General features: G+C 39.1%; 1 protein-coding gene across 1 annotated transcript; it reads right to left on the bottom strand.

Moving 5' to 3' along the window:
• Nucleotides 1-1,886: 1,886 nt before the first annotated feature.
• On the bottom strand, nucleotides 1,887-22,729 carry cacng5a (calcium channel, voltage-dependent, gamma subunit 5a). The gene is made up of 6 exons (XM_018664898.2): nucleotides 22,531-22,729; nucleotides 12,695-12,939; nucleotides 8,553-8,639; nucleotides 5,922-6,062; nucleotides 5,569-5,714; nucleotides 1,887-4,680 (listed from the first exon to the last, which is right to left on the bottom strand). Exons 2-6 carry the CDS (start codon nucleotides 12,888-12,890, stop codon nucleotides 4,417-4,419), a joined length of 834 nt encoding a protein of 277 aa, XP_018520414.1. The 5' UTR covers nucleotides 12,891-12,939; nucleotides 22,531-22,729; the 3' UTR covers nucleotides 1,887-4,416.
• Between the last annotated feature and the right edge of the window lie 734 nt (nucleotides 22,730-23,463).

Here is a 23,463-nt window from a genome sequence, read left to right as displayed (position 1 = left end):
ACAACACTAAAGACAGATTACTCCAAGGCAAAGTCAGCCAGGGCTTGTTAAACCACTGTTGGGATACCCCAACAGCCTTTTCTGACCCCTTGGCATCTTTCCATTTCACATGTTAGAAAATCGAAAATTCCCAGTGTTTTCAGTTTTTAAGTAAAGCCTCTGCACAACTGTCTGTTACCATATTACAAGCTGTTCTTCCTGTGAAACATATAACAGGTATATTTCATTCACATCTCAAGTATTCAGTGTGTTACATAGCCATAAAACTATTCAAAACTCCTCTAATTCCTTACTTTTCATGTTTCTTCTCATTCATTGCCTCTGAGCAACTTGACCACTAGTTATGAATCTGTATTTCCTAAAATGCAAACAATAAAAGTGATGGATAGTTACATTATCCCATCCACACTACTTAAATGTCAGTTTATTGATACAGTATGATGCTGAGGATCCTTCTCGCAGGTGGATAATGACAGTCCTGATTTTTGTTTTCTGACTCAATAACTATATATTTTTTTCTTGGTTTGAGAAAATCTATGATCTTTTGTTTTTCCCTGTTTAGCACTGTAGTGCTTTTCAGTAAAAGTGCATGAAATTGTGTTAAGTCAGTTAGTCTCCCCCATACAGGGCTCTATGTCTCTTTTCAGATGTACAGTTTGGGTGGCCGGTGCTTTCTCTTTATCACTCTAAACTCAGGACTTATAAAAAGCTGTGTACTTCACAGAAATTACACTAGATGGAGCTGTTGTCAAAAGGCACTGGGCTACCTCCTATTGGTGACAGTTTCAGAGGAAGTAGTAGTAGTGAAGAATGTGTCTACTAAGACAATAAATCAAGTTATTTTCTCCTTCTAATTCAGTAGGAAATAAACTGTTAAGAGTTTAAATTAAAGAGTGTAACACAAAATGTGCAATTCCCACCAACAGTGAAATTTGCAACATGTGCTTTCGATGTTGGTGGATAATCAGTTGGGAACGTGCCAGCTCATCAGGTCAATACATGAAACTGCTCATTCGCTTTGTGGACACATTGGTACATGATGCAGATTAGCTTTTTCCATCCTGCTGATAGCCCCATTACATCTCATTCACCCAGATGGATGAGAGCCAGCTCTCACAGTTGGAGCAGCACTGGGTTCACACTGGCACCGTGTCTAATTCTCTGTGGCAGATCTGACTGTCACTGTTTGAGGGGTGTACAGTACTAATGTGGCTTGACAATCCATAGGAGAATTCACTATTTCACTCTTTGTAATAAGTAGTTTTCTAGTGCTCAGAGTGTAGCCTTAGAATATCTTAATCCATAAACTCAAACCAAGCTCAAGAAAAAAAAAAGAGAATATAATCAATAGTTGGTATTTGTTGTTTCAGTCAACACCTACAAGATCTCATTGATATGCATTTCTACTCTGTCTCAATAGAGGGCGACATTGTGATGCAAATTAATCATAACTTTAACATAAATACTTTTCTTTTATGACTAGAACTGTTTTCACTGTAACATATATCACAGCAATGTTTTCACCGCCCCAGTAGCAATGACGAGCCTTTGCTGTCTTATGGTCCTGATAAACAGGAACCCGCACATAACCCATATTTATACAACTACTATGTAAAGCCATTTTGTCTCTTCTATCATGTGACTCTTATATTTTGGGTTTTGTAACAGTCACTAAATGTCTTTCTAACTGTGACACAAATAATAATTTTCATTTCTACCATGATAAAGTGGTAAATATAAATATCTGGCCAAAGACTGGGTCTTATTTTTTGAGGTACTGAGTGATAAATGTAATTCACTGTGACACATGCACTACAAATATGAATAGCCTACTGTATAACACAGACATTTCAGACACATAAGTAGTTATCAGAAAAACAGGCATATTGTTTATCAAATCCCATCAAACTTTATTTCTTTGAGTATACATATTCCATTGCACATTTAACATCATGAAAATGACTCTGTAAAAATACACAGATATTGACATTTCATGTCTGACAATGACACCATCTGAATACTTTACATTTATTTAAGTATAACATTATGCAAAAGCTCACATTCTCAATGTGATGCAGGAGGCGAAGCAGCTGTCACATATACTGCAGATCAATCTACCCTACAGAACGACCATTTTTTACATATACTGCCATCTATACAAAAATGAGTCTATATACACACTGATGATGAGTTCATATTTACAATGTTTAAAATAAACAAAATGTAACTGGTCTATATATCAGAACAGTGCTTAAGAGAGTGAGTTAAGCTTGGCACAGTTTGTGTTTATTAGTTTTCTAATGAGTCTATGTTTTGTTTACACGTTCTGCAGGTGGAATACCATGACCCAGTGATGAAATGTTGCATGCCATTAATAATATGTGGAATTCACACCATGCAACATTAAATACTGACAGTAATTATAATTTTAGTAATATATCAAACTAACATAAAATTATTGCACAAGACAAAATGTTTTGCTGTCATATGTTTACTCACACTTAACGCTGCATGAAATGTATATATTCAATACTTTGCCACTTAACCCAGATACAACTTTTTCCTTGGCACACTAGGGATTGCAGTATATTTGTGGGTCAAACATTTACGAATATTATATTATCATTATAAGGGGAAGGGGAAATTACAAAAATATCCATCTATAATTTGGGTAAATATATCTCTGTAGGAGAGGTATTTTATTCTCATTTGTGTTTTCCTTAGTACATCTTACATTCACAATGGCTCCGTATCAAAATAATCTTTCATATAACCTGACTCATTCACATTCCCCATCAAAATTACAACCCTTAAAAACTCCATCTTCTTCCCTTTGGCCTTTTCTTCTTATTTAAACTTATGATTCCAATAAGCACAAGCAATGCTGTCCCTATACTGCTTGTTTTCTTTTTAAAAAAAATTGGTTTGGTTTGTATTTAATTACATAACCAACTAAGAGGACCACTGCACACAGGAATCATAGATTCTCCGTAAACATATAAGCTTTGTTTACATCTGTACTGTTTGAAACACTGATGTAAAACAGTCCTCTGTTGTTATTAATGACAGGTTATGGGAGCAGATAAAGCATTATTTTTGTTTTGTCTGTTTCCTTTACAAGATTATACAATAATACACTCAAAAGTTTATATAACCATTAGCATATTCAGATTTAATAGAATGTATGTCACATATCTGGACTAGCAGCCTATAATACAAACCTTTCTTTTGGCGTCAATACTTAAACTGCTGACAGTTGAGAAAAAAAGTGAGGTTCACGTGAAAGGTTAAATACCATCTGTTATAAACCCAACTCTCCCAGCAACCCCAAGTCAACCCCAGTCAAACACTTATTTGTTTATAAAATTTCATGTCAATTAAAATGATCTATTTGAGTGGTAAATTCACATTCATCATGTGTATCACAAGCTCTACACTTGAACATTGAAAATTCAAGCAGAGCTTTAGCTCCTGATTACACATGAACACATCTGAAACTGTGATGTGCATGAGAATGCCTACTGTATGTTACAACAGCAAATCATGTTCTGAACAAAGTGCAGCGTGCTGCATTTGAATAGTGATAACTGAGGATGTGAGCTCAAACAGCTCATATGCTGCACATATGCAATTTGTAGACAAAAGGAGCTTTAACAATTTAATTTTAACCTTTATAAATCAGAGGTCTGCACAGTTTGAGCAATGATCTTATGATCAAACTGAAGAAACATTCTGTCCAGAACGACTTCTAGGATTTATAAAGTGTCCTCTACACCAAGGTGGTTTCACTGATTATCTTTTGCTTTCTGGCTAAAAGAACCTACTATAGTGTTTGGTTTTAAAAATGTGCAGACTCCATTGCACATAGTTGCCTATTCAGTTCTAATTCCTATTCTAAACTCTCCATGTCTGCAGATGTGCAGTGTGTAATCCTGTCAGATAGCTATCAGGATTGTGGCAGTACTACAGGCAGAGGGTGGACTTGCTCACTGCAGGCTGAAGCTACACAAGTTACTCCTCTTAGATGACCTCACCCTACCTCGATCAGTTCAGCGGGTTGCCAGTCACCCATCACTAAAAAGCTAGAGAGGAAAAGCAGATAAAAGTACAATCTTGTCAAACTCTTTCCTCTTTCATCTTCTAACAGCTCTCCCTGGAATGAGACAGGTTAGCTGAGAATAAAGTGAACTGGCTAACCTTTAACTTAAGTTTTACTCCCCACAGAACCAAAAGGTGTAACTAAAAAAAATCAGCAGTAGGGAGGGTAGAGAGAATCAGGTCATAGTCAGAACATTTGAACAAGGGACTTGTAGTGATTCAAGCTGGATAATATCAAATTATTGGACAATTTTATGCCAAAATCCAGGCAGATCAAAGTGATGCCTATGGTGCTAACACAACCACTCATCCTCTGCCTCAGCAAGGTGAGGAGGACATTTGTTCATACTCTGGACACTTGAGGAGGGCAGGGTAGTTGGAGGAGTTCATCTGGAGGGACGCCTCAGAGGAGATGGAGGAGGGGCTGCGGCCCCGCCCGGCCCAGGCGTCTGGGTGGAGGAACTGGCCGGAGTAATCGGAGCAGTTGCTGAGGCGAGGCCGGTAGAAGCCCTGATGGGGCCGATACATTTCCTCTGCTGTGTATCGCTTCATGAACAGATACACCGACATGACACCTGCCGTCTGGGAGGAATAGAGGCAAAGGGACACAAAGTTTTTTTTGTACTTTTTTTGTAGAATTTGCAGCATTTCTGTTGAGCCTAAAAACAGTGAATAGAATTTTAATGGTTAGCATTATTAGCCAGTGTCCCTTATTATCACTCATGTACAAGTGTAAAATAAGATTCAAGTCAAGAAATTAATCTGACTGACTATACATGAATCATAGCTTAGTTAAATATGTTAATGCAAGTGTGCCTGTGTGTATGTGAGTGGATTTTTTTTGTTCTTTGTTCCTGTTCTTTAAATGAGATCATAGCCAACATTAGTACACACAAGTCAGAATTTCACAGAAAAGGAATTACACAGAAAAATGCATATTCTACATTTCCTGTCAGCGAGATGTCAGATTATTATGAATGACTGACAGCATCAAAAGAGACTTGCAGCCCTTCACTGCTCTGTTGAAAGGCAGAATCCATTAAGCACAAAAGAAACTGGATAAACACATGAATCACAGCTTATTAACTCCAAATTATCGTGTTTAATGGGGACTATTTCTCCCAGCACAATGCATTACAGCTGTTCATATCTGAAGAACAGGATTTGTCAAAATGAGGACGCTAAAAGACACCCAATTTTTGACACGCTTATTTTCTGCCCTTTTTGTTCACAGACGGGTGATTTTAGGATAGGAGAGACTAGTGTCTTCGGCTACTAATTTGAGCATCAATGCGAACACCAGCTGAATGCTTAAAATCTAAAATGCTATGTACATCAAGAACACAACAGATAGTAGATATAACATGGCAAAAATGGTGGTCTGCATAGTTTAAAGGATTTGTTTGATCCATGCTTGTGAAATGTGAGATACTATATTACATTATCCAACTTTGCCGTAGCTGAAGTTACCTCGGTGAGCAGGAAGGAGATGGCAGCAAAGGCGAATGACCAGCCGTACTTGTAACTGAAATAGGCCTCATTAGTTTTGGTCCTGTTCAACATTTCATCATTGATGTTGGAGATGTACAAGACGAGACCAACAACCAGAGACAGGCCTGTGGGAGACAGATAGACAGAGTTCTAATGACTGTGGGTAGAGAGGTAGATTACAAAAATATATTGGTATATATGATTGGCATCACTCTTGTTGCCAGAAATTAAACTGTGCATACAACAATAACAATACATTTGACATGTACATATCACGTTTGTGTTTAATTTATCCATTTGGATATATTGTGAGTAAAAGCCAAATCTAGTACCTGACAGGATGAAGAAGATTCCAGAAACAAAGGCCAGGATGGTGCGATGTGGTCGGATGTGGCCGATGTTACTGAGTACAAAACCGATGAACATGAAGAAAAGGCTGACCAGGGGGAAAGGTGTGGCAGAACGGATCATCTCTGAAATGAGAAATGATGGAAGATAGGAACTGGTCAGTTTGAGTGGGACTGAATGAGAAACCCATACTCGTAAACTTTCTCTTTTTTTGTTGTTTTTCTGCATTTACATCTGTGTCTTTCTCAAACTTTTAATGGAGGTTTTTCCTCTTAGAGTAGCAGCATGAGGTTTTCTACTGAGGCTGGTCTTATTCCTCATGGAGTTGGCATTTCATAGGTTTAGGTCATGGTTCCTCATTTATATTAAGACCGAACTGGACCTCCCTACTGTGAGCAAATGGTACAGTACCTCCCAGAAGTAATGGGAGTCTGTGGTACTTGTTTCCAGACCCCCATTGTTTTCTCCATTACACAAAAAGTCACCCCTCCAGCTAAGTGGACCAGATGTCTAAGGCCATAACCTTAATTGAACTGGTTTAGTTGGGTAAAGCTTGGATTGTGTAGTAAACTTGCCTGTTACAATCTATTGCAGATATCCAACAGCTTCTAAAGTCTCCTTAGGGTGAGAAAACAAAGTAAAAGTGAGTCTTTCCCGGTTCATATTGAGTCTGGAACATGGGGAAATTAAGGAAGAGTTTAAATTGTGAAATTAAATGATGACAGAAGATCTAGTAGGTAGGTGCAGCCATGGTCAGAAATAAGTTGCTGCTTCAGTGTCAGTTCTAATGATGAAGTTGCATGATAAGACAGAGGAAATCTGCCATCATATATCAATACATCAAAGCCATGTGACCTGACACAATCTGACAGGTCCTGTATTAACTTTCCATGCTGTCTGCATTTGAGCTACTATTTCTGCATCCCTCCATCTATAATTCAGAGTTATAACTAATGCATACAGTATATTAACTTAATTTCCCCTGTCTGCCTGCAAGTATACTTTAATTTATGGCATGACCACTGGACTACAAACACTATCAGCATTATTATTTTCTGCATTTGAACTTTCATCACGTTTTTAGAAAGGAGCCAATTTACTCTTATTATCACTGCCTACATGAAGTCTGCCTCTATTTTCCTCACTTCAGGGAGTCTTCTTGTTCCTTTCTCACATGTACACTCCTTCACTCATTGCACCTCGATCACATTCAAGTTTCTGTCACATCTTCACTTTAATTTTTCTGTCTCCCTCTCTTTTCTCTTCTCTCCCTTTCTTCTGTAATACAGTTCTTTTATGCTCAAAAGAAATAGTGGGTTGGATTCATCTTTTGAATAAAATTTCCCTTGACCTTTCAGTTAGAAAATTAACACCCTTTAAAGAGAGTAGTGAGACACTAGCTGATTATGTAGTTTACCTCTGGGGTATTTTTTTTTTATCATGGCTGCACTCACCAAAGCCAATTTTTTAACAGAAACAACAAGGGTTACAATCTTCCCCCCATGTACGACCAGTTCTTATCCCAAGGTTCCATACTTAAGTCACTTGATACCAACTGAGCAAACTCCATCAGCTGAGGAAGATGATGTGATTGAAAGCTCTGGAATAAGCTAGTACATGGAACTAGAGTCAAGATTAGATCTTTGTTGTGGTAAAGTTACAGACCGCAGCTTCAGACTCAAGGGATATAATATCTGAAGTGTCAGTCTTGACAGCATCACTCTCTGTAGTCCTGCCTGCTTGTCTGCTCACTACTATAACATAAGTGTATCCATGCATGTTCACCCTGCAGGGGGGTGTCTACAAAATGAAAATGGTACCCTTAAATTTTTCAAACATATCCAGCTCTTATCTTGAGTGGACTGGCCTTGGGAATTGAGATAGGGAATAGCATAAACCAGATATGATGACAGGGAGATGACGGTGTAGTGCAGAGGTGTGGACTCAAGTCACATTACATGAAATTGGGTCAAACCGAGGTCATGTATGGTCTGATTTTAGACTTAACAGATTCAAAAAAGGATTAACTATGCACTGTCAACACTAACCCTACCCTTGGCGAGGGAAGGGCTGCTGACACACCACCTCAGACACTTCATCCATCTTCCAGCAATGAGGTTCACTGGGAGGGTAATGCCTTGGAGGCCCAGGCTATCCCCCCTCTTCCCACTGTGCAGGTGCCAAACCAACCAGTAGAAGTCACTATCGCAGTGACAATGACTAGGCTAGATTCCCATTCTTGAGCAGGGGTCTTTTTTTTTTCCTGTTAGTGCGTGAAAACTGGGTTCCCTGTCCCGGTTTCCTCCACACGGTATCCACCCATTATTGTGATGCAGGAGATAAAACAATTAATCTGTTGCACTAAAACTAGCTGGCTGACTTCCAGATTAATGTATCAAAGTTCAGAGAATGTACATATGACATTAACTGTGCTACATCAAATAATATCAGTCCAAAAAAAAAAAAAAAAAAAAAAAAGACCATGACATGTGTAGCTAGTGATGAACGCCTGCATTTTTTTCATTTTGTGTTGTTTTAACTGTCTAGTTAACAGCTTATTCCTGAATTCCTGGAGGTTTTACCCAAACTTGTTTAGTGTGTGAACAGTTACTTACTGAGGACGCTAACAGTGGACTCAGAGGTCATCTGGACATTAGTGGGCATCACGTACTCTATGGTAAAACACCGCCCTTTCTCCTCCCCTGGAACAAAGGAGAGAGAAAAAAGGATAATCAATAACATTTCACATAAATCTGGAGTGGACACACGGTGCAGCTCTATAGAACTGATTAACCTGTTAAGTAGCCCACAGTAATAAAGAAAAGTCAAAGCAGCAGAAGCATGTACAATATGCTAACAGAATACATACTGTAGACACCTTGTAGCGTCTGCATGATGACAATACCTATCACGGCCAAAAATGATAACTGTACACCACAAATGTCAAGTTATCAGTAACTAGGTAGGATTTGTTTATTTGTTATTTGTTTGTGCTGAGATTAGTCAACTTTTTGTGATGGCGGTGAAACAATTTCAGCTTTATTTCATCTGTGAAGCTGCTGAATTCTACTTAAAAACAACCTCACAGCAAGTCGCAAGAGAGTGTGAACTCAACAGCTTGTATGATATAATACACAGTGTCTACCATCAGCTTAGGAACACCCAGCATTAGACTTTAGCACCTTTCCCTTTATCGCTTTGTCACATACAGTAAAAATTCTGGGACCAAAACACACTGACACACAAATACACACTCTGATGTAACAGTATCAGTTCATTAACCCCACGCACTATGAGGTGTTGGATTAGGTGACATTTTGTCTTTCAGCATATGTTATTACAGCTCTCATAATGTCTATTATGTGCTGGATGATGCATACTAGAACAATGAATCCTGAGGCTTTTGGTCAAGTCAGGTCCAAAATCAAAGTGTTTACATTAAACATTGAATGTTACCACTAAACGTTTTAATGATACACTGATTACAGTGCATCATGATGAAGAGCTAACCCACTGTTGGCTGCGCCTGGGGAGGCTATTCATGGAGAATATGAAAAGTAAAATGAACACAACTCTGTTTTCATGGATTTTGCCTGTTGTAGAAGACCTGAAGTGCATTTTGTAGTCCTCGATTAGTCTTGCTATTCTTATTACATTGAGGAAATACAATAATTCAGTTCTGATGAATTGTTTTAGGGTTTGCGTGATCAGGTGATCATGCTCCTGCCTGGTTCTTGGTGAGATTACACGTAAGGATCTGCCCTCTTAGTGACTCTGATCTCTGGTGTCCTTGTTACTTCCTGTTTTATTTTGTAGTACTCCCCTGGTGTGTCTTGGTGCTTTACTTCCCATCTTTGTTCTGTTTCCCTCCTCTTCCTTTTCAGTAGTACCTGTGTTCCATTTGCAATTAGTTCCCTTGTGAATATATAGTCATGTCTCTCCTCTGTTTAGTTGTTGGGAATATTGTGTTACGTTGGTGTGTGGTGCTCCTGTGTTCAGTGCTGTATATTTTCTTGGTTCCAGTAAGTTTTTTGTTTTTTGGTTCTGAATAAATCTTTGAACTGTTCAAAGCCTGGTCTGTGTCTGCAATGAGGTCCTCACTCCTGAGTCCCTAATCCCAAACCTGACATTACACACTGTATGTGTAATATCTATATATTCTGTGTACAAGTTAATTAACTATGATAGCCTGACTGATGTAGCTGCAGACCGGACCATGTTGTTAATGCACTGTTGCATTTAATGCCATTCCTGTGACAATGACTACTCTATCCAGCATTTGTATGCCTGTAACTTTGTAATGTAATGTAACTTTGTGTGCAAGAGGGGAGAAGATCAAGAGATGCTCTGAACGCATCATAACTACAGTTGTTTAATGAGGACTGAAAGAGTAAAAATAAAACAGGCAAGACAAGAAGATTCAGGGATTCATGTGTAAGAGAGTTGTAACTTTTTTGCATAAAATCAGCATCTAATTCCACTGAATGAAAAACATCCTCACATTTAAAAGTGAACCATTATGTAGTGTAAGAGAAGACATCTATGGTGATTCTCTGAGGTTTCCCTCCTGTGAGTTATTAAAACATCACTACAAAGATGTAGAAGTCTGTAGCACGACTGTAAAGCTACATGTTGTTTTTATTTTAATTTTTTCTGTACAAGAGTGGCAACAGTGATTCTCAGTCCATTCAAATGTAATTTCAAAAGAGGAAGATAATAACTATTACTGAAAATTTTGATTATGCTTTTACCTAGCAGACATAATGGCTCATTTTCAGTCAGTCTCAAAGGACTCCACTTCTATTTCAGATTTGTAAGGAAAGCAATTTTAATGGTGCTGTCTAGCAGCCACCGCAAGGCTTAGATGGTGATTGTATTAAGGGCAGTTTATGTCCTTTTACATTACATTACAAACAAGATGCACATTCCAAAAATGGTAAATCATGCTATTAAAATGAAAAATAACATTTAAAAAAGCTAATTTATTTTATACCATTGCTACTCATACATCTAGTCTGTATTATATGTGTAGTGTAGTGCCCTATATTTAACACGTTTTACAGCAATGACAGATTGTTAGTGCTGGCTCTGTATGTAAACATCCTCTACATGAACTCATGAACACCCGATGAAGTCAAATGACGTCAATACCCACTAAAACACCACATAACCTCGTCCACATTCTCTGGCGTAACAACATTCTGTTATAGTGCAGGGTAATTGTTTCTGGGTCAAACACTATGCACTAGAACTGTTAAATGGGCAATAAGGCCACTCAATTGCTTCTAAAACACACTGGACCATTAGTCCATTTATAGCAATGACCCTAACATTTGTTACCGAATCACAACTTGAATGCCTACATATTTACCACAACTGAACAATTAACCCTGAAACAGGGCAGAGCAGGTCAACAATAAGCAGAATCATTTTAAAGGATAATTTTTTGCAGAATAAAAACTTTTCCCAGGTTTTCAAGTTAGAAATGTGCTTAAAGTCCTGTAGTATCATCAAGTACAATAAATGACAGCAGATAGATGATGGATTTTCACTTCAACATTAAGACAAGATTAAGAGCATAATACAGTAAAACAGTTAACTGTTGCCATTGCCAGAGGGAGAAAGAGGATAAGAACAAAAGTTGATACCTGGTTTACTCTGGGACAACACTTGTCTGGAGAGTTGTGTCTCTAAGAAAAGAATAAAACTTAACAGTTAGTGTCTCTTTTCCAACCAAGACCCTCGAGCATGCCTTTGTAATGCTGGAGCTGGGGAGGAACAATGTTTTGATAGGTAAAAGGTGCTTGAGCATGCACTTTGGAAATACATAAGCTTTTGCAACTTTATGTAATCTGTGTATTTCATGTAAAGTGCTACAGTGGGGAAAACAAGGGTGCAGGTCAGAGAGAAGGAAAAAATAGAAAGCAGCCACAGAGCTAAGGGTTCTCTGTATTAATCCAAAGTGCCCCTGGTGCCACACAACGTAAATCAGCCACTGGGTAACTTGGGAGGAGAGAAGTCAAAGCCATCTATCAACTGGAACAAAAATACTCAACACGTTCAAGGGTGCAGCGGAGAGTTGAAGTACAGTTTGAAGATCACATACAAAAAGGAGAGGTACTCGTTCTACTGCTGCACAGAGGTGAAGGCAAAGTTAAAGAAATTCATGCCCAAGTTTTCAAACAATAAGCAAAGACGAGTCTTCTATACTTGCAGAGGTCTACTGGTTAAAGAGGAGGACATAAAGAGGGAATAAACACAGATAACTATGCATATTCAATAGACACTACATGAAAAGAAGACATTGAGGCCCAGATTCACCAAAACTTTGTGCAGGAGTGAGCACACTCAAACAATGCTGTGAGCATTGTTCCCTGCACGATGCAGCCATTATTATTACCAGCAAAGTCAAACAGAAAGGACCATGGCTGTAAAAGTACAGCATGTTCTTTGCATAATGTTTTAACGAATAACGTGAAAACTGCTCCACTCTGTTCAAATTACCCACGAACCCTCATGAACCTGGGCCTTGATACCAAAGAGAAATCTAATACAGTTCATCTTAAATATGACTTTTTGCCATATCACTACACCTGTGGGGTTGACTAGACAGTTGAGCCACAGATGATGGATGAGTAAGTCTCCACCAGTTGGTCAAAAAGCTTAATCTCACTCTCTTCTAAAATGGAAATTTTGACTAGAGTAAAACATAATTTTGCTTTATGTCATGTATGTTTCAGGCTTCATGCTAACTCACCAGCCAGGAAGCAAACCCTCCAGAGGCCAGAGTGGAGGGACATGCGTATCTCGGTGCTCTGGTTGAGGGGAAGGATGACGCCCTCCTCCAGGTAGAGCCAGTAGTCGGTGCTCACAGCGATCCCCAACAGGCCCAGGCCGCAAACAGCGAACACGCTGCTCAGCAACGTCAGCGCCTTCCTGCCACATAGGCTCATACCACAGCCTCGACAGCAGGGGGGGGGGCGCCGCCGGCAGAAAGGGGAGCTGGGAGAGAGAGAAAAAAATGAAACATCTTCACCAATTTCATCACTAAGAAGGTGAGTGTGTGGGTCGCTGGGTGGTGGGAAAATCTGGGTAAAGTTCTGAGGATTGTTTTATCTTCATTCAAGTTCATTACTGACAATGGAGATGAGCTGGAAATGAATGGAAAGTGATAAATGGGAAATATAGCAAATAGCAGGACTCATCCTCTCAGCTGAGAAAGAAATCTGGGAAGATTCTCTCTCTTCCAAATCTCCCATTAGAATTTAAATAACTACATTGTTCAGGGCCAAAGGCTTAGTGGGGCATGTTTGGGGAAAAAAAAAAAAAAACATTACATAAAGTTTTTCATTTGACTGCCCTCACAATGCCTCCAGCCAAAAGAGCTTTAAAACCAAAATGTAGCAAAAATTTGTTTTGCTACATTTTCCGTTATAATCACAAACAACTTCTATTATCTGATATAAATCCACTTCCTCTGTGTTCCGTCAAGTGATGCAAAGGCAACATTGCAGATGGTGTGCAGTATGTGTCAGCATATGAATGTGTGCACTCGTCACACAAAAACGATGGATCTATTCATACGGTAGCTGGTGCCCATATTTGCCGGAAGCTGGAGCGCTGGGGAGCTTGGCATGGGATACGTGTTGAAAGGAATTGATTTTACATAATGAGTTCTCAGTGTGCCGCCACATCGAGCACCCACTGGGAGACTGGAAAGATGGAGTGAATATGTGAAAGGATTTGGAACTTTTTTATAAGATTTGTGGCAGGTTTCTTTCTCTCTCTCTCTCTCTCTCTCTGTGGATCAACTTCTTGTATCATAACTGGATGTAAAGCCTCAGTGGAACAGAGTAGGGAGATCTCCACACATCTGCCAGCTTGCAGTGCACAACTAGTGCACTCAACACACAGAGCAGTCAGATGTAGAGGGGATGAGGTGTGGAGCTCACAGTCTTAAATAAATCTAAATCTAAGATGTGGCAACTAATGCCACTAACTAACTGTTGCATGCAGACAGTAACACTAAAAATATTTATATTCCTGTATCAAATATATCTATATCGCATAGGTTACACACACATATATACATTATAAAAACAATTACATAAAACAACAAATTCAGTATATATATACTGGAGCTCTTCCTGTGTCAGATCAGGTATAATAATATGGTCCAACCTCATCCCTCTAATGGGTGTAAAGCCATTTGCCCCACTTCACAGATACAAGGAGTAATAAATCCTAGAAGACTATTGTTGCCAATGCAGCACAAACTAAAAATAAGATTTGCATGCTATACACATGCATGCAGTCTGTTTTGTCAGTTCTGTTTTTGTCTATGTCTCTTCCTAGCATGTAAAAGTGTATATTTGTATTGTCCCCTTTAAGTAAAAAAGAATGCTTGCTTGCTTTACATGACAATATATGAATTAGTTTATCTTGCATGTTCTCACCTCTACACACATGTGCAAGCATACATGCTTGGAGTTATTTTTACTCGTCTTATTTAGATGACCTGAAAATAATAGACCAAGGCATATTTGACCTCCTACATCTTCTAATGTGAGATGACATTTCTAAGATATATGTTTATCAATTGCCTTGATCCTGGGATAGGAAAGATTTATGATTACTGTCACAAATATTTTTTATACTTGTTTAAACTGTGGCTATTAAAATTTCAAAGAAAACAGTGGCGTAAAAAAGAAGACAAACTCCAGTCTTGACTATTTTTGCTACAAATACTGTAAGTGTCTTTTCCTGTCTTTTGAGACTGGGCCTACTTTTGAACTATGAACCTCGGTTCAGTAGGTTGTTCCAGAAAAAGTGATGGTGATTGGAGGCAGTTGGGATGCATGCATAAGCAATCAGAGTTCACTAAAGCACAAAGGCCCAACATTAATGAGAAGGGACTGTCATTAAACCTCAGCTATTCTTAACCGTGGTGCAATCAGCAGCCATTCATTTACAATGTCCATGTGAGGGCTCTATTTAGTCATTTAGCATCAAGCTACAACTTGCAGATTCGTGCTCTCCACTCAACAGGCCTTTTTGTGTTACTGCACTCGACCAGAGGGCTGTTTTTTAGTCCTACAGCACAAGTCTTGATTGCATCTATGTAGGCTGCCACAAATATCATTACAGAATGAGAAATAAAGGAGCTATTATGCTGAATGTACCTTTCAAGCACCTATATAAAAATAGACAGGATGAAGATGCTTTAAGTAGCCACAATGATCACGAGCAAGAGGGGTCAAGACAGACTGACTGATGAATAGGATACTATAAGGACCTACTGAGACGTTTTCCCTAGGGTAGCTTAGCTTTGCTTAATTGGGTGTTGACCAAGCTCAGAAGTCCAAATTTGGATATTATATTTTGTTGCTTTTTATTGTCAGCAACACAAGCAAACTGCTTAGCAAAAGAGCTGGAGATATTTATTGCAGTGTGGATGAAACTTAAACTTCCACTTTGAGGTTAGCAGAATGTTTCCCCCATGCCAACAACAGTGCATCCAAAAAATGCCTCACCACTTCCATTAGGCTGTTGACAGAGTAACATTAGCACAATGAGACCACTGAATGGGCCAGTTAAATACGTGAGAGCACACTTGCTAGTTAGAACACCTTGTCGAATGTATACTGTAGCAGTGTACTGATTAGTCCATGGCTCACAGCACTAAATCAAGTGAAGTATAATGGGCAATACTCACAACTAAGCATATGAATAAACAACACCTGATTTTCAAAGGACTCCAACTAAAATTAGACAGAGAAGTGATGAGTGACCAAACAGAAGCCAAACATTTAAATAGACCTCAAAACTGCCTCATACAAAAACAAAGTCCCAAGAAAGTTACTGAGCTGGTGATGCTATGGATTAAGTCACTATACTGTCCCACCACTGACAGACCTGCACCACAGCAACAACAGCTTTACACTAAATATGAAGAGACATATTTTATGGACAAACTCTTTATTTTCTAAAAGATGGAAATTCTGTTTTATAGCCACAGATTGTTTTCAGCATTGGTACAACTTTTTATTTCCAGTGCTCTGGAAATAAGTAGTTTATGGCCATGCTATACAATTGACCCAGGTCCTATTTATTTCAGTGGTGAATTGTTAATGTAGCAATATGCAGTATCTTTTAATCATGTGTTGGGGATAGTTTTTCTGAAACATGTTCGACAGACTTTAGGATTTATGTTCTAGTGTTTCCCAGTTCTTTGTAGGAAGGAATTTGTAATTAATCATGTTAATAATTGCTGTGTCCCAATTATGGGTCCCATATCCAGGGACCTATAATTGTGTGCACTGGCTCACTGGCATGCATTATGTGGATACCCAAATAGAACTGAACAATCATTAATGTTATAGGAAGTTGAAATGTTAATTGGACAAAAGATGATACAGCTGGTGACCATCGACTAAAAAATGACCTCTGATTAACTCTAGCTTTTAACTTCAGAAGAACTCTCATCGGCAATCTGTTAGCAGTGAGGCTGCAACCAAGAAAGTTGCGAGTCAAAGGTTTTAATTTCCAGCAGGTTTGAATTTCTGGTTACACTGGGCTCGCCTCGTCTTGCTTTGCTTGGTAATAAGACAGGGATCAGCATGGAGTGGAAACTGATATTACCAACAGTAAAAATGAGCTTTTATACTCCACAAAGGCAGACACAAAACACACACAAACACACACACACACATCATCATCATTCAGTCCTTCATGAATACTAATACTTCCAGTCATTGTTCTGGTATCTAAAGAATTATAAATGGTGACCAATTTCAGTTGCGAAAAAGGCTTTTATTTTTTATTGAGAAATGTTTCTCATTAAATGTTCAAAGCCACTGAGGCCAACAAAAAGCCTTGTTGTCCCTCCCTGCCTGCAAGGGGATACACAAAACACTCCCTCGTCTGCATAAACATCAGCGTTTCCTGTTTGAATCTGCCACTCCTGCCTAAATCTGATGATAAATTCAACAGAGGCTTTGCAGTTGTTACTGTCACTATAAAAGGTGTTTCTCTTGTGTAAAAACAAAAACTACAGCTTTTGACTGAATTCAAAAGGATTTAGCTAAAAGTAACAAAGAGATGTTTACATTTTTGACCATTTATGAGATACCGAACAGTGCCACTAGGGGTCCAGAGGCCATGCTGGCACCAAGTGCGGCAGATGCATACCGCTGCTAGAGTAAAGGGCACGTCACCACCAAAAGTAGGGCATTCCTCTTCTGTCTACTTTGTTTACATGTTACTAACCTCCTGTCAACCTTAATTTAAAGAGCTCACTGCCAAAAATACCACATTTTCCAAACACAATTAAGGCAAGGAGAAGAGTAACTGTTGTAAGTACGATGTTGAAACACATACCTCCGGGGCAAGCCATCGCCAATCTTTCTGGCAACAGCAGCCACAACAAAAGATTACGAAATATAAAGGCTGCTAGAATATAATTAATATTGTACACAGCAATGCTAAATACAATTCTGAATTTAGTGACTGTCTCTCTTTTTCACTAATGGAAACCTGCAAATATGAAAATATCACAAATGTGTATTTATTTGAGTAGACATGATGATGAGTTGTGAAATTTATACCTCGCCTTTGTCTGACATGAGGATTTCTAGATGAGGTGCACTGTGGAGTTTTAGAATTGTATTTGAGCTAAATTAGCGGAATATGGCCCATGACTGTGGTAAAAGCACTGAGAGTCACTGCAAAACAACTGACACCCTAATCTAAATTTATGTATTTGTACGTCTTTGTCGAGGGTTTGTCAGTGTCCCAGCATGGATCTCTCTTGGCATGCTTATTGACCCAGTTACTTTGGCTGTAAGAGCGTGGCTGTGAGTGCAGTCCCTCTGTTGCCTCTGATGTGGACAGGCAACTAACACTGTGGGAATTAGTTGCTGTTGGTTGACGTTGCAGGGGCTGACTGGAGAAGCCTCGGGACAATAGCAGTCCAATGCACGGGAGAGGAGATATGTCATCAAGCTGGGTGAGGCTGGCAGCCCCCATCATCGGCTTGCTGAGAATCTGCTTGTACAGTTTCAACGGATGTAATAAAGGGAAAACATGACACAAGCCTACTTTGTGAGTGCACAAATACATACACAGATCATGCGTTCTCTCTCAGACCCACATAAGACCACGAAGTGGCAGTTGTATCACCATCCACCAGATGAACAAACCACACATATGCATATGAAGCATCACCATACATTCACTGAGCCACAACATGTCTACAGCCACTCTATGTTGTCTTCTCTGCATCATGAGTATTATATAGGGAGTATGTAACAGGTCAGAGCAGTATTACAAAGAATGCCATATTCTTCTGTATTTTGATGGTCCAAAATGTCCTCAAGTAACTAGAGTAAAATGACAGAGACAATCATTATTTCTGAAGCAACAGTGAGCATCCATCAGGAAACCAAATGTTTCTTTAAAGAAACTATTTCATGCATTAATCATGTTAATGAAAAAAAGTATCACTGTCTTTTTGCCATTCCACCCTATATACGGTTACTTACTCTAAGGAAGATAGTTATGACAAAGACATATTTTTCTTAAGCCTACACAAACCTAAAATCCTGTTACGCAAACATAACATTACATGTGCTATTAAAATATGTAACAACTGAACAATAAGTTATTTTGTATAGTTAGGAAAAGTATGTCAGACTGATCCTCCTTTATTATGTTTATATGGTTAATAGCATCTTGAGTTACATTATCTGATTAGTTAGCAGTCACTATATTCCTTATTCTAAATTAGTCTTCCAAATTATGGATAGTAATCATTGTTTTGTTTTGTTTGTTGGTTTGCTTTTGTGTTTTTTTAAACTGATACTCTAAGCCATTGTCTTCAAGCTATGTTGGCTTCCAGGGGTGAGCTAACAAGCTAGAATGATTCCTCAGTGGTCTAATTTTGGAGATGCCTTAGCCCTCCCCCTGAGGGCATGCCTACCAAAAATGAGAAAATACACACAGTAGTTCAAGCCAAATCCCTGCTGTAGGCCAGACAACTTACAATGCATCATCTGGCGAACCGCAGAGTGAGGTGGCGGTGGTGCAAGCTGTCAAGACAGAGAGTGAAGTGGACATTTTTGTGTCATATTCTCACCTCCTGCCCACATTAAAATCAGGGAGTTCAGGTTACAGAATTACTCAATGCTGCCACACATTTTCATGTAAACAGCTGAACCAATTGACCTCATGTAGGAGGTGTTCTCTGTCTTCTCTTCACTCACCCTCAAGACTCATGAGCAGCCTGCAAAACGCTGTACATCTCTCTTCGGTAATGTCAGATCATCTTAATTGGATGGGGCAGCTCTGGATATAGCCCAAGCCTTTCATGCTGTTCCAAAGGCAGTTCCCTTATGTCTTTTAGCAAATGGTTTTGGCTTTGAGCTGTCATCCCCTGTGTGCTCCTTCATACAGTATCATGACCTGAAAGTGTACGGGTAGCTTGTCAGTCAGTTTGTTATCTGCATTTAATATCCTGTGATGATCATGAATAAGTAATAGCAAAGATTAACTGCAAAAGGCTAAAGAGAGGCTTTCAGCTACATAGCTGCACTGCTAAAGACCCTTCAAAGACCCATTTGCTTTACCAAAACTTAGTGTGCATCAGGGACAATTATTCTAACTCCTTCACTTTATCTAGACATATGTGTAACAAAGATGACAGACAGGTCTATTTAATCTAATAAACCCCAAGTGAATGGCACAGTAGTGATCTCTAAAAGGGCTGACACTCCACTGACTCTGGTACAAAAAACAGTGACCCACAGCAATAGCACTAACATCCATTTTCCCATGTTTGTTGTGAGAACAAATCTCCCATTTATAAGTGCTTGACTTGGCCCTGTCGCCAGGCAACACTATACAGAGAGGCCTCCGAATTAGTCAAGCATGAATGAACTGATGAGCGAGTCCCAAAACAAGGCTTCCTATCTGGTAGTGCGTTTTACATGCCAGAGTGCGGATACAGAGGAAAACAGGATAATGACACAGAGGCACCTACATCATCTAAGAGAGGGGGGAAAAAAAGCAGATTACAGCATGCAGTAAACACGCACACGGAATAAATGCAATTTGTTGGAGAGAGTAGATGCCATTTTTTATATGTATATGTTCTAATAGTTATATACGTTATTCTACAGCGACATCATTTGTCCACATCCAGAAGAAACTGTGTGATGTTTTTGTAGGACTTTAACAATGACTACCAGTGTCTGTGTAAAGCCACAGTACAATACCAATCACCAGAGAGCACTGTGTTTACTTTCTGAGGACACATCCCATCAGGATATTCCTTAGTCTTTTCTCATGTTCTACATACATATCCTCCTTGCAGCATGACATAAACCTAAACAGAAACTAGAATTTAAAGTATTTCTAAAATAAAAAAACAACTGATTTGACAAAACAAGCTTTTTATCATACCTGGCTGTAGCCATAACACCAACTGACCTATAGCTCATATGCATAGTGTACAATAATACAACTGTCCAATGCACATTAAGGACATTGAGCATGTCCATGTTTCTCAATATGAATTTTGTATCAGACATTTCTATTAATGGTGACCTGTTTTCCCTCTGGCAGCAGTAACAAATATGTAAACTGTTAACAGTGATGTTGCTGAGTTAACAATCAGAGGTGGAGGTGGAGGAGAAACTGAAGAAGACTGTTATGATTTTAATGACAGGGAACATAGATGGGCTGTAAAGCCATTTGTAACACAATCTCTGAATCCTTGAATCTTTGAAAATCTGCCTTTTATGACTGGCCCACAAAGCTGCATGAACACACACATCAGGAAACTATAAAAACAAATCACTGACTGCTAGCGAGGGGTTAAAGTCAGTAGTTGAGCTTCTGACAACATGAGTAAGATTCTGCATAGAGCTGAAAGCAACGCCTTCAGCATTTTAATGATGGTATGAGTCAAAAACAATCGACTGACTAAACCCTGCTGAACCCATTTAAACCCTTTAAAGTTTCTTTGAAAAGTATTTGGATAAACATGCTTTTACATTAAGGGAACCAACAGTATACATGACTAATGGCTAGCTACTACACTGTCATGTCCAGATAACATGGACAACTTATTGTATCAAGATCTGTCTCACTGCAACAAGTAGCTTCTCATCTGGAGACAGTGTAAGGAGCCAGAATGCAGCCTGTATTGGACGGTGACTGGAAACCATTTCTCTTCTGCAATTGCAGAAGAATAATCCCCCTGCAGCCCACACCATCCCTGTCTAAATTTGTGCTCCAACAGTATTTGTCTGGCTGGCACACTGAGGAATGGATGTCAGCCAAGTAGGCCTGTGGGCTGCCTATTGCTGCAAACCTTTTCCAGTTTTGTTTACTTTTTCAGATTACTTTTTGTAAATTACTATGGTGTTGCAGTACATGAAAAAATGTGATATCACTTTTCCGCCACTGATAAGATTACAATTCATGCAGCTTCCAAAATGAGTAAACTTCCATGAAAAGCAGCAATTTACGATTTTGAACAAGCCAATAAATGTAGGTGACTGCATGTCCCCCCACCTGTTATTTTGTCAGCAGTTGTCAGATAATTTAAAACTATGAACTGTAATATATATCATTGTGAATCTGCTCAGTGGTCAGGTAAATCAGTTTATTATGTAGCCAGAGTCTATTTGTTGGCTCCATCGACATCCTCTGTGGTGTGATCAGAGCCAGCTGTTTGATTTTCCTAACGTTTAATCCTTGGCTCGAGCTCAAATCTCTGTCCATGGTGCTGAACCAGTCACAGACGTTCCCATGCTTAACAGTCAGTCAGTAATAAACTTAGTCCATTCGGCGCGTTGTTAAACAAGAAATCAGTGCAGCCTAACTCATCTAAACCCCGTTTGTCCACGTCTTCTTTACTGGTGCTGTTATATACAAAGTAAACCTAGACTTGTTTGTTTTGTTATTTTCCGTATCTGCGACTGTAGGTTTTTGCATTACAGGTTATTTAGTTGCACACATTTTCAGCAGCTCCATTTTGTTCCTTTTCACATTTTCTTACTTCAGTCTGCAGCGCATTACACCTCGAATAGCATACTCCATACAGTTAGACACCGTTATTAAGTGTCATAACTACAGAATCGAGTTCAGCCTCGCACGACTGTGGTGAACGCACGGGGGGTACAAGTAAATACAAATCTTGAAAAGTCAACCAAAGCTTGAATTTGTGTCCCCGCTGGCATTCGTTAAGTTTTGATAAAAACGAACTGCAGCATATAATGTGCGATTTCCCCTACAACGAACTCCACTCTTCACATTGAAATGAGGGTGAAGTGACTTTATGTAGGTTAGTAAAAGCTCACATTCTGATAATGACAGAAAGGAAATGTGTCTATTTTACAATCTAAGTATTGTAACAAGGCTCAGTCCAACCGACACAAAACAAAACATCCGAGGCATGATTAACAATCACCAACAAACAAAGCAGTTCTTTCTCCTCCACTAAAGATCGTCCGTGACGTTTATCTTCACAATACGCACCTAAGAAAAACAGAGTTTTAAAAAGATGAATAAAATAACCGCGTCTATTACCTTCGCGAAGAAGACTCGTCGAGGAAAACACTGTTTTCCCTCTTCCTCTATTCTCTCTCCTCTCTTTTCTCTCCTCGTTCAGTCAGTCCGTGTTGTCTCGGGTTTGGCGCGCGATAAAGGCTGTGTGTGGCGGACGGAATCCGCGGCTGAGTAGCTCGCGCACCACTATACTATCCAAGGCAGTACTAACCGCGTGGCGCGAGGCACGTGGGGTACCCAACTCCCCACTCCACCTCTCTTCAGGTGTGGGGCGGGAGGCGGGATGCAGTGCGTTCATGTGATGTTGATGATAACAGTTTAGATTAGTTCATGGCTCAAACCAAATACAAACCTTTTTCTGCAGATGTTAGGGTGGTGAGCTTCTTTGCAGCAAACCATTTATATGTTTTATACGGTTGTTGAAAATACACGCAAAGTGGGGAAACTTTTCAGCTTTTTACTTTCTATTCCATGAACACATTTATGTGGCCCCCTGGAAACAGCATAGTTTAGGTTTTATACTTCAAGACTGCATTTTACACAAAATCCCCACTAAGTCAGGTGCATTTTCCAAGTGGTATAAATGAACACATTAACAATAACAAACGCTACCACTCTGTCAATACCTCTTGTCATCACGTGTTACATTATTTTCTATTCTTTTTCTTGACTTAATGGCAAAAATTTAGTCATACTCTGACATAGTGTGATACTGGACATGCTACATAATGAATGTAGGCTCTGAACACAGCTTAGTTATGAACTAGGTAGAGTTTCCAGCTGCCAAAATGACACTTTTCTGTACAAATTTGTATTGTTCTATCACAACATACAACTTTCAATTGCTATAGTGACTCAGTTTTTAAAAAATGGATGTGTATCTGCTTCAAAAAAAAAAAAAAAAAAAAAAAAAGGAAAAAAATAAGAGCAGCAGTAGAAAGGCACAACATAATG

This window comes from Lates calcarifer, linkage group LG5, assembly GCF_001640805.2.
Source record: "Lates calcarifer isolate ASB-BC8 linkage group LG5, TLL_Latcal_v3, whole genome shotgun sequence".
Lineage (NCBI taxonomy): Eukaryota > Metazoa > Chordata > Actinopteri > Centropomidae > Lates > Lates calcarifer.
This window is presented reverse-complemented; position numbering and strand designations above follow the sequence as displayed.

Coding starts and splice junctions, on each gene's coding strand:
- cacng5a (XM_018664898.2), bottom strand. CDS start 12,890: ATGAGCCTATGTGGCAGGAAGGCGCTGACGTTGCTGAGCAGCGTGTTC. Junction 8,640..12,694: donor GAGGGTTTGCTTCCTGGCTG/GTGAGTTAGCAT, acceptor CCTTTGTTCCAG/GGGAGGAGAAAGGGCGGTGT. Junction 4,681..5,568: donor TCTCCTTCCTGCTCACCGAG/GTAACTTCAGCT, acceptor TATTCCTCCCAG/ACGGCAGGTGTCATGTCGGT.